The 19422-nt window shown below is 44.1% G+C and overlaps 2 protein-coding genes across 2 annotated transcripts in view; one reads left to right on the plus strand and one right to left on the minus strand.

Moving 5' to 3' along the window:
- The window catches only part of LOC128136128 (uncharacterized), a 280224-nt gene that overhangs the window by 187012 nt on the left and 73790 nt on the right, over positions 1–19422 (minus strand). The window lies entirely within an intron of this gene.
- LOC128136134 (microtubule-associated serine/threonine-protein kinase 4-like) overlaps positions 1–19422 on the plus strand; it is a 205242-nt gene that overhangs the window by 175980 nt on the left and 9840 nt on the right. The window contains 4 exon segments of the mRNA XM_052775296.1: positions 2136–2263; positions 2366–2598; positions 8748–8977; positions 18994–19116. Coding sequence (XP_052631256.1) covers positions 2136–2263; positions 2366–2598; positions 8748–8977; positions 18994–19116 — 714 coding nt within the window.

Below are 19422 nucleotides of genomic sequence, written 5' to 3' on the forward strand. Positions count from 1 at the left end.
AGAGATGCTTCCTCATGTCAAATCTGAACCTCCCCTGACACAGCTTTGAACCATTCCCATGTGTCCTGTCACTGGATACCAGGGAGAAGAGATCAGCACCTCCCTCTCCACTTCCCCTCCTCAGGAAGCTGTAGAGAGCAATGAGGTCGCCCCTCAGCCTCCTTTTTTCCAAACTAGACAAACCCGGAGTCCTTAGCCGTGCTTTATAGGACATGCTTTCCAGCCCTTTCACCAGCTTTGTTGCCCTCCTCTGGACGCATTCAAGGACCTGAACATCCTTCTTAAATTGTGGGGCCCAGAACTGCATGCAGTACTGAAGGTGAGGCTGCACCAATGCTGAATACAGCGGGATAATCACCTCTCTTGACCGACTGGTTATACTGTGATGCACCCCAGGATGCGGTTTGCCCTCTTGGCTACCAGGGCACACTTCTGATTCATATTGAGCCTGCTGTCGACCAGCAACCCCAGATCCCTTTCTGCAGGGCTGCTCTCCAGCCACTCCTCTCCCAATTTATACTTGGACCTGGCATTACTTTGTCCCAGGTGCAGAATCTGGCATTTTTTCTTGTTAAATTTCATGCCACTGACAATTGCCCAGTGTTCCAATCTACCTAGATCCCTCTGCAAGGCCTCTTGTCCCTCGAGACAGTCAACAGCACCTCCCAGTTTGGTATCATCAGCAAACTTGCTAAGGGTGCATTCAACTCTTGCATCCAGATTGTTGATAAAAATATTGAATAGAACTGACCTTAGAATTGAGCCCTGAGGAACACTGCTGGTGACTGGTCACCAGCCAGATGTAGCCCCATTTACTACAACCCTTTGAGCTCTGCCCTTCAGCCAGTTCTTCACCCAGCGCACCGTATACCTGCTCATTTCACCGTTGGACAACTTGTCCAGAAGGATGCTGTGAGGGACAGTATCAAAAGCCTTTCTAAAATCCAGAGAAACTACATCCACTGCCTTCCCTTCATCCACTAGGCAAGTGACCTTGTCATAGAAGGATATCAAATTAGTTAAACAGGACTTTCCCTTTGTGAACCCATGTTGACTGTGCCTGATGATTGCATTGTTCTTTAAATGCCTTTCAGTAGTACCCAGTATAATCTTCTCCATAATTTTTCTAGGAACTGAGGTTAGACTAACAGGTCTGTAGTTCCCTGGGTCTTCCCTCACGCCCTTCTTGTAAAAAGGAATAACATTGACTGTCTTCCAGTCAGCAGGGACCTGGAAAGGAAGGAAACACTTTTTTATTGTGAGGGTTATCGAGCACTAGCACAGGTTGTCCAGAGAGTTTGTGGAGTCTTCATCCTTGGAGATCTTCAAAAGCCATCTGGACATGGTCCTGTGCAACCAGCTCTAGGTGACCCTGCTTGAGCAGGGGAGTTGGACTAGATGACCTGCAGAAGTGCCTTCCGACCTCATTCTGTGATTCTGTGAACTTCTGTCCTTTTGAAAGCTCTGTACCACAGTAATAGTTTGGTTTGTTAATGTCATTATGTCATTGTATCTCTAGCTGTGCCTCTCAGGTTGTAGAATATACAGCTGACAGTTTCTGTATGTGATTTGTCAGCTAAGCAAACAACAGACTTCCAAAGATCAGAGTTTATTTTTTTCTAAATCCTTTAGCCAAGTAATTTATTCTTAACTTCACAGTCAATTCAGATTCATTTTTCTGCTTTCCACAACTGACTGGTAGATATTAAGTCAGTATCTTAGGGTTAATGTTGGTTGTTGGGTTTTTTCTTGATTGACTTTATGGTTCTGAATTAATCCAAGATGTGCCTTGATCCTGTGACCTAGAGCCCCCAAGGCTATGGATTTTGTTTGTAGTCTCGTGGTTCACACAGTGAAATGGGGAGAAAGCTGATGAACTCGTAATGAGAAGAGATGTTATTCATGACCCTTTATGTGAGGAGCCAAGAAATCAAAAATAGGAAAACATTTTAAGAACACAAACTCTTGGAAATTTAAAAAGGCTCAAGAAGTTTGAAGTATACACTCTGAAATACTGTATAAGCATTTAGAACATGCAGAGTGCCACCTGAAATATACTTTCCTGCATATCTTTTTATATCAAATATGTCTGTGATGAGCTAGGTTTTTTTGTTGTTTTTTTGTATCTGTAATAGGTTTTTAGTAGCATAGATCGAGTCACTCAAACACAAGGTGAAGAAAAGGAAGACGCAGGAGACAAACCAAAAAGTGTAACATTGCCTTCTGTGGAATCTTTAAGCTGGAGTTCAGAATGTTCTGAAACGTAAGTAGAATGAGGTGCTGGAAGTGGTCCACGTGCTGCTTATCAGGTAGCAGGCCTCCTCATCTCAATAACTGCATGAGAGTTTGCTTATTTTTAATGCAGACAACAAATATCTACATCCATCTCCTCTGACACTGAGAGTAGCAGGCAGCAACACAGTTCTGGTTTGCTTCCGAAGTTGGCCATATCAGCCGAAGGAGAACAGGATGATTCCACCTGCTTAGCGGAACCTCAGGAGGAACAGGAAAAGCCTGCATTTGTGAATGAGGAAATATTGCAAGAGGAACCTGAAGTAACCACTCCAGCAAGTACGATCAGCAGCTTCACGTTATCAGGTAATTCACAATGGGTCTCTTGAATAATGACAATTAGAAACAGTTGTGGATCTTCTTTGTTTAGCAGTAGCATTCATGGATTTAGAAGTCCTGCATTTCAGAAATGCTTTAAAAATGAAAACATCCCCAAAGGGGGTCTGGTTTGGGCTCAGGCTCGAGTACTGTGTTCAGTTTTGGGCCCCTCACTACAGGAAAGACATTGAGCTGCTAGAGCGTGTCCAGAGAAGGGCAATGAAGTTGGTGAGGGGCCTTGAGCACAAGTCTTATGAGGAGCGGCTGAGGGATCTGGGGTTGTTCAGTCTAGAAAAGAGGAGGCTGAGGGGAGACCTTATCGCTCTCTACAACTACCTGAAAGGGGGTTGTAGTGAGGTGGGTGTTGGTCTCTTCTGTCAGGTGTCTGGAGATAGGACAAGAGGAAATGGCCTCAAGTTGAGGCAAGGGAGATTTAGGTTAGATATTAGGAAAAATTTTTTTACTGAGAGGGTTGTCAAACATTGGAATGGGCTGCCCAGGGAAGTGGTTGAGTCACCATCCCTGGAGGTATTCAAAAAGCGAGTGGACAGGGTACTCCAGGGCATGGTTTAGGGGGCATGGTTAATGGTTGGACTTGATGATCTTGAAGGTCTTTTCCAACCAAAATGATTCTATGATTCTATGATTCTATGATTCTAATAAAATCTCATAAAAATATGTATGGGAAAGTGTCAGCGTTTTTGGAAATGCCAACATTTGATGTTACTTCACTGACTCTGGAGGGCTGCTAGGCAAGTGAATAAAATTATGGCTTTGCCATAGAGCTGTTGCAGGATCCTTCTGTGGATCCCTTGAGCACTTAAAACACTATTTTTATACCTTCCTTCAATGAAGTTGGTGATTTTTTTAAAACTTTTTGTTTTTTGATCGATCATCCTAGAGTCATTCCAACTTATCTACTTATCTGTATTGCTGTTTTCTAACACTCTGTGCTGTACCATTGTGTGTTTTTAATTAAGACATCTCAAAGATGTATGCCTTTCAGAATTGGCAGGGTTGTCTTTGACTTGTGGCAGTCACTTGTGTCATTAGGAATCTAGGAGGGTGTGTTGTAAACAATTCCCTACTTGAATAATTTATTTCCTTTATGCATCCGTCTCCCAGCACAAGTATTTGCATGCATTTCAGTAGGATCCAGGGCCCTAGTATCTTGCTGGTTTTGTACTTTCAGAGGAGAGTTTTGTATAACTGTGGGAAGACCTGATATTTAACGCAGGTCTAGGCCTATATCAGTCTCACATTTGTCCATATATAGGTTCCAGTTACCTCCTCTCCACATATACCTGTCTTCAGCTTATTTCTCTTTTGTACCTCACTGAGTTGTCTCAAGATACCCCTTATATTATATCTCCTTTTTATCCACATACCCCTAATTGCCCTTGTAGTCTGCATTTTCCTCAGTCCCATACAGCTGTACAACCATTTCCATCTCCTTCCCTTGTCAAAAACCTTGACTGTTCTGTATCCTGAGTCCTGCTCACTCCCCCCAGCTCCATGTTGTGGTGTTGGTATTAACACAGCAGTCACAATGATAATTCAAAGCATCTGTTCCTCTCTTGTCACTTATTAATTACACTTAAGAAAAAATTTCTTTTTTTTTTCTGTGGTCCATTAGCAACAGGATATTCAGTGACCTTAAAGAAATACTAGGAATTACTGCTGTGTCTTTAAACAGGCGACCTACCCTTGGTGCTTGTTTCATAAGGTCATACAATTTTCCTGTGATATCTTTGAATCTTTGAAGAAATCATTTGCAGGTTGTTCACATGACACAAGGCCTTTATGGTTTTTTTCATTGTTTGAAATGCTGTTGTACTTCCTTCCATTCAGTATTGTGGAAGTTCATTACCTATGATAGACTAATACTAATGTGGTTGTAATACTGAGTTTTGTGGTACCAGGTATCTTCCTCCTCACAGGTGTTGTAGAAAACCACCCAAAGAATAAAAGCAAAAGATAATTAAAAATAAAATTGTACTTAGTGTTTTAATGATTTTGGAAAAGTTGTTAAGCTTATAGCAACTTATGTAGGATTGGAGCCTCTCATTTATTTTAGGAGGAGTTCACATGAAAAATAAATGTATGATTAAGTTCTCTGAAGTGAGTGCTGCATATTGAGATACCAAACTTGCTTTAGCTTTTGTCTACATTTTACTTTAGTCAGTGACTACATAAACTGTTGCTTCAATTCGTTCTATTAACCTTAATGCACTCTGTAAGTCTGGAAGAATTACTCAGATTTCTATAATGTTGTTTTATGAACTTGTGGACAGAAAGAAAAATTCCTATCTCACAATTGTACCATTTCCCCTCCCTGACCCACAGTTTTCCCTCAATGTGTTTATCCCTTCTTCTTTGTACAGTTGGCAGTTTTTCAGAGCACTTAGATCAGATAAATGGAAGAAGTGAGAGTGTGGACAGTACAGATAACTCCTCAAAGCCACCCAGTGAAGTTGCATCTCACATGGCTCGTCAGCGATTAGAAAGCACAGAGATAAAGATCATCTCTGGAAAAGTCACAAAGCCCCTTTCTGCGAGTGCTTTGTCCCTCATGATCCCAGGAGGTAGAGATAAATCTTTTTGTTTGAAATGTTATGATTTGTGCATACTTGATGGTTTACAACATAAATGCAAGATTTTGGTGAGTCCAGAATGGATTCTATGTTACAGGGGTTTTTTGTTTCTCTTGTTGTTCATGTGTGTTACTAGATGGTCCCATCTTGTCAGCCAGTTATAGTGGTCACATCACAGCTGAGGGACCTTCTCCGACAGGCAAAACTGTAGCTTAGTGGTGACTACTTTGTGTTCGACCATGTGTATGCACAGCAGAATGCAGGCTTCAGTCCTGGCCCGTCCTACAGTAGAGTTGTAGCTTAAGTTCTAAGCAGCTTTCTAGGTACATCGCCACGAATAGCTGTTTATTACAGCAGCACTCTGTAACAGCACTAGCCTGACTAGTTCTCTCCCATAAGGAAAGGTGATAAGCCAGAGAGAAGTGTCACAAAAGTGGAAATAGCCTGTACGCTCCTGTTTGTACTATATTGGCTTACATGGAGTACTCAAAATGTGAAGCTAGAAATATTGCTATAAATAAGTGGAAGTATAATAGTAGTATTGAATGTTTCCAGATGAAGCATTGGTGCTTCACTTTGTAATGGTTCAGAATCAAAGTCCAAATTTCCCAAACTTAGAGGGATTTTTTCCAAAAGTGGGATTACGTCTCAACTTTGCACACTGGCCATATGTTGCTTTTAGACCGTAGGTGTAATATTTAAGTATCTGCTGGTCTGATAACATAACCCTGCACTTGCTTCATATGTTCAAAGGTGGTTTTGACAATAACTTCAGCAGGTTGCTTTGAGTCCTCAGGCTAGTGGAGAATTGTACGCAGTGTTGAAGAGTTGGTTCTGGCTCTCTAAGGCGGAGAGAGTTGACATCTTAGACTTCACCTATCTCTGGGTTATAAAGCATGTGTGCCCTATGTGCTCTGTAATACCTTGGTGAACAAACACAGTGCTATTGTGCATGTGTTTTGGAGACCTTGGAGAAGTGAAAGGCCCATCTGATTCACCTCATGTTTTCTACCCTTCTTTATCATACAGTTTAAAGAACAGCATAGGCTTCCTATGCAATACCTGTAATTCTACCAGCTAACCATGAGTGTTTTTTAATGAGATAAGTCAAGAGGAAAATGTTGAGTTTCAATTAAAGAGGAATATTTTGCCCCTGCTTGAGTGAGGACAGCCAGGTGGCAATGAAAAGAATACTTAGCATTTCTGTGATGATGTCCCAATGTGAATGGTCATTCTCACAAAATGCATGTGAGACATGAAGATGGCTTTATTTTTACAATGAGAAAGGTAGTGACCATGTGCTCAGCCTGTTCAGGGCATTGTCGACACTGTAAACTGCAAGTGGCTTGCAAACACTCTGGGCTTGTTCCTTGTATAGACTCTTTCTTTCAAATAATATTTCTCTTCCAAATAATATTTCTCTCCCAAATGTCATAAGCGTTTTTTTGGTATACCCCTGTAACAGTTAGCACCATGGTTATTTTTTCTGCTTGTAGAGGGCCTGCAGTGCATGCTAATTATTGAGATAAGCTATCACAGGAGCATGATATACACACAGATAATTACACAGCCAAGTAATACTCAGAGTTATTCATCAGTTTATATTCTAGTAGTTCTTTCACAGCTGTCGGGTAAGAATCACTAAGTTCAGAGATGGTATAGACTGAGTTACTGTGCTTATTAAACTATGTTTTTTTCAGTTTAATCTCAGCATCATTCTATAAAATCCGAACTTAGCTTTGCCTACACTGAAAAATGTTGTCTTTATATCAACCAAAATCTTATATGTTAGCTGTACCTAATACTGTCCAAAAACCTACTTCATTCATGTTTATCAGTAAAATAAACTACAGCAACAGATGGCCAGTGTTCCTGACCCGAGTCATGTGGCTGAGAGTCATAGGACATGTCCCACATGTATCAGATAGCAAAAGCAGAGGGATCTGGGCATGTTTCAGAGCCAGAGGATGACAGTGACAGCCCCTCTAGGCTTGGCTGTTCTGTGGGTTTTCAGCATTAACCCAGTGATACCGATCTCTAGGAGCCTCTGGTGACTCACATTTAGGGAGTAGCGCCTGTGCTGACAAAGCATATCTGCCCTCACATGACATCGCTTGGCACGGAAACCAAACCTGGAATGTTTCTGGGCTGCATTCCTTTTGAGAGCTGTCACCCTGTTAGTCAGAAAAGTGTGTTTTATGCTGCTGCAACTGTGTTTACATTTGCACAAACGTGAGCACAGAGAGCTTTCAAAACAATGAAATAAAACAAAGCCATAATTGATACTGTTGTTGCAAGAAATTCTTTTGGTCTTACATGAAGTAGCAGAATGTAGAAAAATGGAGGCTTGGTACAAGCATTGTGAGTTACTGTCCTATGTACCAACTAGATATTGTGGTTTAAGTACAATAGTCTTTATCTAGATATAACTGAATCCAAAGTACTGATACTGAAAAGCCGGTCGAAGAAACTCTCTAAGACTCGTTTTGGAGTTTTAGAAAGCAGGCATTCTTTATTGCAGCACTGGATGCACGGGGGATAGTTCCACCTAGCGTGCATACCACAGCTTTAGCACTAACAGGTTATATAGAATAACTAATTGCATATTAATCAGATTAGTATACATATACATAAAAATGATTGCAACTGATTATCATAGTACTGCCTACATCCGATCATGCGCAATGAAGGATCCATTTGAGTCGAAGGGCTTCTTTTGCAACCACCGACCCATTTGAAGTTCTTGTTGGCTGTCCTTGAAGTCTTTCTTCTTGTCCTTGTTCTTTGATGTTGAAGCTTAACGCAGCTTCAATCACATGTGGTCAGTTTCAACATTGTTCTCATCTAGCGTACAGGAACATCTAGTCATAAGAGCAAAGAACTGCAAAACCTATGAGTAACTACCTCTACTAGTTAATTGCTTGGCTACACTTTTGTCTATTGTTTCAATCATAGTGTTAGTATAAGATTTCTAATAATTATTTACCAAATCTCTCTTTTACAGACACCTAGCAGCAAACCAGTTTCCACGGCTGGTACAAAATATTAAAACCATCAAAATATTTAGACATACCATACAGAATGTATGGAAATATGCTATCAGTACCAACTAACACTTTCTTTAGCACTGCTGGATGATTTGGGGGATGGTTTTGGGCATACTCACAATGACATCTGCTACCAAACTCTGATTTTCTTTTTGTGAGTGTTTGTTAGGAAGAGGACTGAGAATTGTTCTTTCAGTGTTAGCAATGAGTGTGTTTCCTATCTAAAAGGAAAAGGCAGCCTACATCTAACAAGTTAATCCTTGCATTAATAAAATAGGGGTTAAGCTATGGGGAAAGAAATTTAGTTCTAAGATTTGGTTGTTGGTCAAACTTCTCATTCACTAAGATTCACACCGAGTGAGGAAGAAAGTGTTCATGCAAACACAATGATATATTTTGACACAAAGGTGTCATAAAACTTTAAGCAATTCCCTGTTCTGTGTCTGTGTGTGTGTGTGCTCAGAATGTACTCTAATAGGCAGATTTTTTTTTTCAGATGTGTTTGATTTCTCTCCTTTGGGAAGTCCTATGTCTCCTCATTCCATATCATCTGATCTTTCATCCTCACAAGATTCATCCCCCAGCCATGATTCTTCAATTCCTGCTGCAAGTCTTCATCAGCCGACAGTAATTCACAGTTCAGGAAAAAAGTATGGCTTCACCATCCGAGCAATCAGGGTTCACGTGGGTGACAGTGATATCTACACTGTGCACCATATTGTTTGGGTAAGTTTTGGGGGTTTTTTTTGCTTATATACAGCCACAGAAAACTGTAATGATGTATTTACTTTTGATCTTTTGTACCCATGTGTGATGGGTTAACCCTGGCTGGATGCCAGGTGCCCACCAGAGCCATTCTATCACTCCCCCTCCTTCTCAGCTGGACAGGGGAGAGAAAATATAACAAAGAGCTTGTGGGTCAAGATAAGGACAGGAGAGATCACTCACCAATTACCGTCACGGGCAAAACAGACTCAGCTTGGGGAAAATTAACTCGATTTATTACAAATCAACCAGAGTAGGGTAATGAGAAATAAAACCAAATCTCAGAACACCTTCCCTCCACCCCTCCCTTCTTCCCAGGCACAACTTCACTCCCGGATTCTCTACCAACCCCCCAGCAGCACAGGGGGACCGGGATGGGGTTTACGGTCAGTTCATCACACGTTATTTTCTGCCACTTCATCCTCCTCAGGGGGAGGACTCATCACACTCTTCCCCTGCTCCAGCGTGGGGTCCCACCCACGGGAGACAGTCCTCCACGAACTTCTCCAACGTGGGTCCTTCCCACAGGCTGCAGTCTTTCACGAACTGCTCCAGCATGGGTCCCTTCCACGGTGTGCAGTCCTTCAGGCACAGACTGCTCCAGCGTGGGCCCCCCACGGGGTCACAAGTCCTGCCAGAAAACCTGCTCCGTGGGCTCCTCTCTCCACAGATCCGCAGGTCCTGCCAGGAGCCTGCTCCAGCGCGGGGTTCCCACGGGGTCACAGCCTCCTTCGGGAACCCACCTGCTCCGGCGTGGGGTCCTCCACGGGCTGCAGGTGGAGATCTGCTCCACCGTGGACCTCCATGGACTGCAGGGGGACAGCCTGCCTCACCATGGTCTTCACCACAGGCTGCAGGGGAATCTCTGCTCTGGCGCCTGGACCACCTCCTCCCCCTCCTTCTTCACTGACCTTGGTGTCCGCAGGGTTGTTTCTCTTACATGTTCTCACTCCTCTCTCCGGCTGCCGAATACCTCCGTCCCAACTTTTTTCTTTCTTAAAAATGTTATCACAGAGGCGCTACCACTATCGCTGATTGGCTCGGCCTTGGCCGGCGGCGGGTCCGTCTTAGAGCCGGCTGGTATGGGCTCTCTCGAACACAGGGGAAGCTTCCAGCAGCTTCTTACAGAAGCCACCCCTGTAACCCCCCCCGCTACCAAAACCTTGCCACACAAAACCAATACACCATGGTATCTGTTTCTTGACAGTTACTGTGTAAATTGTGGTGTTGTGCCAGTTTTCTTAGAATGAAATTTGTGCCTGTGCACAAGGCTAGTGTTGGCTGTAGGGCTGCCCCAAGCCATATAATGCACACCTGTGGCAGAAGTGGTACCTATGTGTGATGTTGACCCTCTGCATGGGTCACTTCCACTTTTAGCAAGTTTGGCAATTGTGAACAGCCATGTCTAAGTTCAGAGTGCTGTGGCTTAGAAAACCAAAAAGTTGGTGCAGCCCCTCTTTGATTGGGGGCAGGGTCTGCAAAACTAAGAGATTGTAAACAGAAATTGTTGAAATATACATGGAGTTTATTAAACTGCTTCAATTAAGGGATTTATGAAAGTCAACAGGTACCTTGTGTATTTTAGTAGACACAAGTAGGCAGATTTCAAGCACTGACTTTCTTTTGTGTAGAAATGTGCAAATGATTTGGAATTGTGAATACCTTTGAGGATTCTATGGCACAGGAAAAAGACTGACTGTCATGAATAAATCATGTATTTTTCATCCTCTGTTTACTACTGGTTTGAATGAAGTGGGAGACAGGCTAAAGGACAAGACAGCAGTTCTTGCATTTCATTGGTTATCAACCTCCTTAATTGTAAAATAAATATATATTTCTGTAATTATGTATGTGTTTTTATTTATTTTATTATTGAGGTTGATAATCAACAATATATTTTATATAATTTATATATTATATAAAATATGTGCGTGTATGTCCTGGTTTCAGCTGGGATAGAGTTAACTGTCTTTCTAGTAGCTGGTACAGTGCTATGTTTTGGGTTCAGTATGCGAAGAATGTTGATAACACTGATGTTTTCAGTTGTTGCTCAGTAGTGTTTAGACTAAAATCAAGGATTTTTCAGCTTCTCATGCCCAGCCAGCGAGAAAGCTGGAGGGGCACAGGAAGTTGGCACAGGACACAGCCAGGGCACCTGACCCAAACTGGCCAACGGGGTATTCCATACCATGTGACATCCCATCTAGTATAGGAACTGGGAGGTGGGGGCGGGGAATCGCCGCTCGGGGGACTGGCTGGGTGTCGGTCGGCGGGTGGTGAGCAATTGCACTGCGCATCATTTGTACATTCCAATCCTTTCATTATTGCTGTTGTCATTTTATTAGTGTTATCATTATCATTATTAGTTTCTTCTTTTCTGTTCTATTAAACGGTTCTTATCTCAACCCACGAGTTTTGCTTCTTTTCCCGATTTTCTCCCCCATCCCACTGGGTGGGGGGGAGTGAGTGAGCAGCTGCGTGGTGTTTAGTTGCTGGCTGGGGTTAAACCACGACAGTCCATTTTTGGCGCCCAGCGTGGGGCACGAAGGGTTGAGATAACGACAAACCTGACCAGAGCTTGTTAAAACACATTTGTTATAAGCATTCATTATATCGGTCTAATAGTTGCTGGTCATTATCTTGATTTATGTGTTCTTAGAGTTGTTGCTCTGGTTTTTAAAGTTCTGTTATGTATCACCTCACTTGCTGTATGTAGTCCCTGTTCTGCTGCTTATCATCCGTGGGAGGTGGATTAAGGTTTTCGCTTTGATGTATTGTATAACACTGGTTTATGGTATGATAAAGTCGTCGGCTGTGGGATTAATCCGGTACTTGCACTCAGCATTGTCACCTTTATACTCCGGGAGCCATGTGTGGGAAACTATTAATAATTATACCATTTACCTTTCCTCCTTGGAAAACCAGTCTATGGGTGGGATACCTTTCTTCCCCTCTCCTTTCTCCTTCAGTCCAGTTACAATGGTGTTTGAGAATTTTGAAAAATTTGAATACTCTTGGGATGTTGGGACCAGCACGGTCCTAGCCCTACTGCTAGGAATTAGCATGCTTCTGAATGTGGTTCAGCTCTCGTTTAAGGTTAAACAACTATTTAAGAAAATCACCCAGAGATCTGCCCCAAGGCTGGATAATTATGAGTGGCAGGGTGTGTGGGGTAGTATGGGCAAGTACCTAGAAAAGTGGGCACCTCCAATGTTTTGGAAATTCACCCCTGCACAAGTGCAGAATCCAGAAGAACTAGTAAAATATTTGGAAAAGGTATGCTGTCACCCCAGCAGCTCCAGAGAGATACAAATCACTGCAACGTGCTGGGGCCTGGCGCATGCCTATCAAGCCCTGTTCGACACCACTCAGCACCCTCAAGGGGAAGAGAAGGTCTCTGGACCTAACAACAAAACGATGAGCACTGCGGTCACTCAAACCTTGGCAACGGGCACTGCGGCCCCTCCAGCCCCGGCGACGAGCACTGTGGCTACCCAAACCTCAGCGACAGGCACTGCAGCCCCTCCAGCCTCGGCAATGAGCACGGCAGCTACCCAAACCTCGGCAACAGGCACTGAGGTCCCTCCAGCCCCAGCAACGAGCACAGCAGCTACCCAAACCTTGGCAACAGACACTGCGGTTATCCAAGACCCGGCGAGCGGTACTGCAACTGAACCAGCGGACCAACCTGCACCAGTATCAGTTGCCCCCGTACAGAAAAAGAAATATACAAAAAAATCAGTTCGCTTAGCGAAGGATGAAGGCGAACCAGGGTCATCACGGGAACAGGAGGAAGAGGCAGAACCAGAGGTAATAACCTGGTCCCTATCCTTGAGTGAGCTGCGGGATATGCGAAAAGATTTTGGCCGCCGTATAGGTGAGCATATTATCACCTGGCTCCTCCGATGCTGGGACAATGGGGCTAATAGCTTGGAATTAGAAGGCAGGGAAGCCAAGCAGCTGGGATCGCTTGCCAGGGAAGGTGGCATTGACAAGGCAATTGGAAGAGGGACACAAGCCATCAGCCTCTGGAGGCGACTCCTGTCAAGTGTGAAGGAAAGGTACCCCTTTAAGGAAGATGTTATATGTCAATCAAGCAAGTGGACAACCATGGAAAAAGGTATCCAATATCTGAGGGAATTAGCTGTGCTAGAGACAATTCATCATGATCCGGACAACCCACAGTTACCCAAAGATCCAGACGAAGTCCAATGCACACGACCCATGTGGCGGAAGTTTGTACGGAGCGCACCATCGTCCTATGCCAACTCACTGGCAATAATGACCTGGAAAGACGAAGAGGCACCGACAGTGGATGAAGTGGCTCGCCAACTCCGTCAATACGAAGAAAATCTCTCCTCCTCCCTGCAAGCCTGCATTTCGGCTGTGGAGAAGCTGTCCGAGGATTTCCAGCAATTCAAAGAGGAGGTGTCCTGTTGCCCACCTGTAAGGACCAATGTCTCAGCTATTAGGAGTGAGCGCTCCTCTGCCCAAGAGAGAGAATATAGAAGGTACACACCGCGAGGTGCCCTGTGGTTTTACTTATGTGATCATGGAGAGGACATGAGGAAATGGGATGGAAAACCTAACTCGGTCCTAAATGCACGGGTACGTGAGCTGCGAGGAAAAAACACCACAAAAGGGGATTCTACCAGGAAAAATGCCGTTCCGGTTTCCAAACAGAGTAGAAGGGCTGATCTTATTTCTGATCCTCTTGAAGGGACTTCTGAGCCAATTTTACGAGAAGTGAATACTGGATACTCTGAACAGAATGAGAGGGGCCCTGCCTCCAGCCAGGTGGAGGAAAGGGATAACTGGCTTTATTGGACTGTGTGGATTCGATGGCCTGGCACGTTAGACCCACAGGAGTATAAGGCTCTAGTAGACACCGGCGCACAGTGCACCCTAATGCCATCAAGTTATAAAGGGGCAGAACCCATTTGTATTTCTGGTGTGACAGGGGGATCCCAAGAGTTAACTGTATTGGAAGCTGAAGTAAGCCTAACTGGGAATGAATGGCAGAAACACCCCATTGTGACTGGTCCAGAGGCTCCGTGCATCCTTGGCATAGACTATCTCAGGAGAGGGTATTTTAAGGACCCAAAGGGGTATCGATGGGCTTTTGGTATAGCTGCCTTGGAGATGGAGGGCACGGAACAGCTGACTACCCTGCCTGGTCTCTCTCAAGACCCTTCGATTGTGGGGTTGCTGAGGGTTGAAGAACAACAAGTACCAATTGCTACCACGACGGTGCACCGGCGCCAATATCACACCAACCAAGACTCTCTGATTCCCATCCACAAGTTGATTCGCCAACTGGAGAGCCAGTGAGTGGTCAGCAAAACTCACTCACCCTTTAATAGTCCCATATGGCCAGTGTGAAAGTCTAATGGAGGGTGGAGACTAACAGTTGACTATCGCGGCCTGAATGAAGTTACGCCACCGCTGAGTGCTGCCGTTCCAGATATGCTAGAACTTCAATACGAACTAGAGTCAAAGGCAGCCAAGTGGTATGCTACAATTGACATTGCTAATGCGTTTTTCTCAATCCCTCTGGCAGCAGAGTGTCGTCCACAATTTGCCTTTACTTGGAGGTGTGTCCAGTACACTTGGAATCAATTGCCCCAGGGGTGGAAACACAGCCCCACCATTTGCCATGGACTACTCCAGACTGCACTGGAAAAAGGTGAAGCTCCAGAACACCTGCAATACATTGATGACATCATCGTATGGGGCAACACGGCAGAAGAAGTCTTTGAGAAAGGGAAGAAAATAATCCAAATCCTTCTGAAAGCCGGTTTTGCCATAAAAGAAAGTAAGGTCAAGGGACTTGCACAGGAGATCCAGTTTTTAGGAATAAAATGGCAAGATGGACGTCGTCAGATCCCAATGGACGTGATTAACAAAATAGCAGCTATGTCTCCACCAACTAATAAAAAGGAAACACAGGCCTTCTTAGGTGTCGTGGGGTTTTGGAGAATGCATATTCCAAATTACAGTCTGATTGTAAGCCCTCTCTACCAAGTGACCCGGAAGAAGAATGATTTTAAAAGGGGCCCTGAGCAACAACAAGCCTTTGAACAAATTAAACGGGAGATTGTTCACGCAGTAGCCCTTGGACCAGTCCGGACAGGACAAGATGTTAAAAATGTGCTCTATACTGCAGCTGGGGAGAATGGCCCTACCTGGAGCCTCTGGCAGAAAGCACCTGGGGAGACCCGAGGCCGACCCCTGGGGTTTTGGAGTCGAGGATATCGAGGATCCGAAGCTCGCTATACTCCAACTGAAAAAGAGATATTGGCAGCATATGAAGGAGTTTGAGCTGCCTCAGAAGTGGTTGGTACTGAAACACAGCTCCTCTTAGCACCCCGACTGCCAGTGCTGGGCTGGATGTTCAAAGGGAGGGTCTTCTCTACACATCACGCGACTGATGCCACGTGGAGTAAGTGGATTGCACTGATCACACAACGGGCTCACATAGGAAACCCCAGTCGCCCAGGAATTGTGGAAGTGATCACGGACTGGCCAGAAGGCAAAGATTTTGGAATGTCGCCAGCGGAGGAGGTGGCACGTGCTGAAGAGGCCCCGCTGTATAATAAACTGCCAGAAAATGAGAGGCAATATGCCCTGTTCACTGACGGATCCTGTCGCATCGTGGGAAAGCATCAGAGGTGGAAAGCTGCCGTATGGAGTCCTACACGACAAGTTGCAGAAACTGCTGAAGGAGAAGGTGAATCGAGTCAGTTCGCAGAGGTGAAAGCCATCCAGCTAGCGTTAGATACTGCTGAAAGAGAAAAGTGGCCAGTGCTCTATCTCTATACTGACTCATGGATGGTGGCAAATGCCCTGTGGGGGTGGTTACAGCAATGGAAGCAGAGCAACTGGCAGCGCAGAGGTAAACCCATTTGGGCTGCCGCACTGTGGCAAGATATTACATCCCGGCTAGAGAATCTAGTTGTAAAAGTACGTCATGTAGATGCTCACATACCCAAGAGTCAGGCCACTGAAGAACATCAAAACAACCAACAGGTGGATGAGGCTGCCAAGATTGAAGTGGCTCAGGTGGACCTGGACTGGCAACATAAGGGTGAGCTATTTATGGCTCAGTGGGCCCATGATGCTTCAGGCCACCAGGGAAGAGATGCAACATATAGATGGGCTCGTGATCAAGGGGTGGACTTGACCATGGACACTATCGCACAGGTTATCCATGAATGTGAAACATGTGCTGCAATTAAGCAAGCCAAGCGGTTAAAGCCCCTGTGGTATGGAGGGCGATGGCTGAAATATAAATAAGGGGAAGCCTGGCAGATTGACTATATCACACTCCCACAAACTCGCCAAGGCAAGCGCTATGTGCTCACGATGGTGGAAGCAACCACTGGATGGCTGGAAACACATTCTGTACCCCATGCCACCGCCCGGAACACTATCCTGGGCCTAGAAAAGCAGGTCTTGTGGCAATATGGCCCCCCAGAACAAATTGAGTCAGACAACGGGACTCATTTCCGAAACAACCTCATAGACACCTGGGCCAAAGAGCATGGCATTGAGTGGGTGTATCATATCCCCTATCATGCACCAGCCTCTGGGAAAATTGAGCGATACAATGGACTGTTAAAGACCACATTGAGAGCAATGGGGGGTGGAACTTTCAAACACTGGGATACACATTTAGCAAAAGCCACCAGGTTAGTCAACACCAGAGGATCTGCCAATCGGGGTGGCCCTGCCCAGTCAGAATTTTTACATACTGTAGAAGGGGATAAAGTCCCTGTAGTGCACATAAAAAATATGTTAGGGAAGACAGTCTGGGTTACTCCTGCCTCAGGCAAAGGTAAACCCATTCGTGGGATTGCTTTTGCTCAAGGGCCTGGGTGCACTTGGTGGGTGATGCGAAAAGATGGGGAAGTCCGATGTGTGCCTCAAGGGGATTTAATTTTAGGTGAGAATAGCCAGAATTAAACTGTATGATATTAGTTGCTCTATAACCCTGCTACTGTATGTTATCCTTACTATAATTGTTATATGCTATATCCATAGTACTATAGTAAGAATCACTTAGATCAAGCAAGAAAGAACTGTGATAAAACTGAGCAAAGCGCAGTAGTGATGAAACCAGAACTGACTCCAGCATGCAACAATCCAACGGTGCACACCATCCTCCTGCTGTGCCAAATGTCACCTGCTCGTCACACCGCACTGAAGCCCAATTCTGCTCTACCGACTGAGAGGACTTTGCACCATCCCTCCTGCCCAGAAAGACTGGTATGACAGATGGAGCCCAGAGTCGGAAACTAAATGAACTCAATGAACATTTTATGAACATGACCCATGAACTAAAGGAATGATATCTCTCTGTGTGTGTACATATATATATATATATCTCATTGTTCATATGTCTTAAAGGGATGGAAAGATGATGATGATTGATCAGGATGTAACTAAAGGTATGGGAACTGTGCATGATGTCAGTGGTATAGAATAAGGGGTGGATACTGTCCTGGTTTCAGCTGGGATAGAGTTAATTGTCTTCCTAGTAGCTGGTACAGTGCTATGTTTTGGGTTCAGTATGCGAAGAATGTTGATAACACTGATGTTTTCAGTTGTTGCTCAGTAGTGTTTAGACTAAAGTCAAGGATTTTTCAGCTTCTCATGCCCAGCCAGCGAGAAAGCTGGAGGGGCACAAGAAGTTGGCACAGGACACAGCCAGGGCACCTGACCCAAACTGGCCAACGGGGTATTCCATACTATGTGACATCCCATCTAGTATAGGAACTGGGAGGTGGGGGCGGGGAATCGCCGCTCGGGGGACTGGCTGGGTGTCGGTCGGTGGGTGGTGAGCAATTGCACTGCGCATCATTTGTACATTCCAATCCTTTCATTATTGCTGTTGTCATTTTATTAGTGTTATCATTATCATTATTAGTTTCTTCTTTTCTGTTCTATTAAACGGTTCTTATCTCAACCCACGAGTTTTACTTCTTTTCCCGACTTTCTCCTCCATCCCACTGGGTGGGGGGGAGTGAGTGAGCGGCTGCATGGTGCTTAGTTGCTGGCTGGGGTTAAACCACGACAATATCCATGGTGGGTTTTGAAATAGCAATGCTACTAATGTGGTAGTGTATCATTCATGTTGTTTACCTCTCAGACCTATTAATCCATCAAGAACATTGAATCTGGAGATTGGAGTACATGTGACTGATAATGGAATAGATCAGAAAAATTGGACTTTTTGCCACTGGTGTAGCATCACATCAGTGAATGGAAGAAAAATAATGGTACACTGCAGTAAAAATGAAACCTTGGCTTTTTTCAAAATACTATAGGTATTTATTCTTTTAGCTCTGTAAGTACTGTAGGCTTCAGTAGTGGCTGCATGACTTAATACTCTTCAGAAGCTCATTTTTAAATATAATAAATTATTTAATAATTTGCAATTCAATTTGTTTTGGTCCTGCATCACCTTTGTTCCCTCTAATGGGCAGCCTGGTAAATTCGAACCAAATACAAACAGTCCTTAACTATATGGTGGAATTAAAATTTTGTATCATGATTAGGATACTGCATGTGACCACTGCCTTAATCACACAAATATTTCTAAGTGTCAGATGTTAAAAATCTTCATTCAAATCTGAAATTTTGCTGTGGGGAGTGAATCATCCCTTCTTTATCATGCATGAAAACTGCCCTGCTATACAGAGCTTACTTAATACCAGTGGCAACAAGCAGTGTTTCAGTGAGCTTTGAAACCATTCCAGGCCCCATGTAAGTATAAAGTTCAAGTAAGTAGTTGATGGTGAACTGGCTGGTCTGATTTTCTTTTTCTCTTCCTTCATAGAACTTAATATCTCTAAGTTTTCTTCATTGCCAACTGGTTTTATAGAAAGAGTTCATTAAACAAAGCCTGCTCTTGAAAGTATGAAGGTTAAACATGAGTCCATTTTGTGTATATTCTTTTCATCTCTGATTTCCAGAATGTGGAAGAAGGAGGCACAGCATACCAAGCGGGTTTAAAAGCTGGAGACCTGATTACTCATATCAACGGAGAGCCAGTGCATGGTCTTGTTCATTCAGAAGTCATTGAGTTGTTGTTAAAGGTAACTCTTGGACAACTGGGATACAAAAGCACTTGCTTGTTTTCACCAAGGATTTGAGGGATTATGTTTGTTTCCCTCAGAGATTAGTTATCAGGTTTTCTGGTTGTTCAGGTACAAACTCTAAGCTACTGTTGCACAGATCTGGAGAAAGGTCAATGACTTCATATATCCTGTTATGATTTTGGTTTCTCTGCAATAAACTAACATTGCTGCTGAGATAGCTAAAGTACATTCGGAGCACTGACACAAAGAGATGCCTCCGTCTCTCTCAAAAAAAAAATTGGCGTTTTCCAGTACTTTCTTGAA

This window comes from Harpia harpyja, chromosome W (genome assembly GCF_026419915.1).
Source record: "Harpia harpyja isolate bHarHar1 chromosome W, bHarHar1 primary haplotype, whole genome shotgun sequence".
NCBI classification, from domain to species: Eukaryota; Metazoa; Chordata; class Aves; order Accipitriformes; family Accipitridae; genus Harpia; species Harpia harpyja.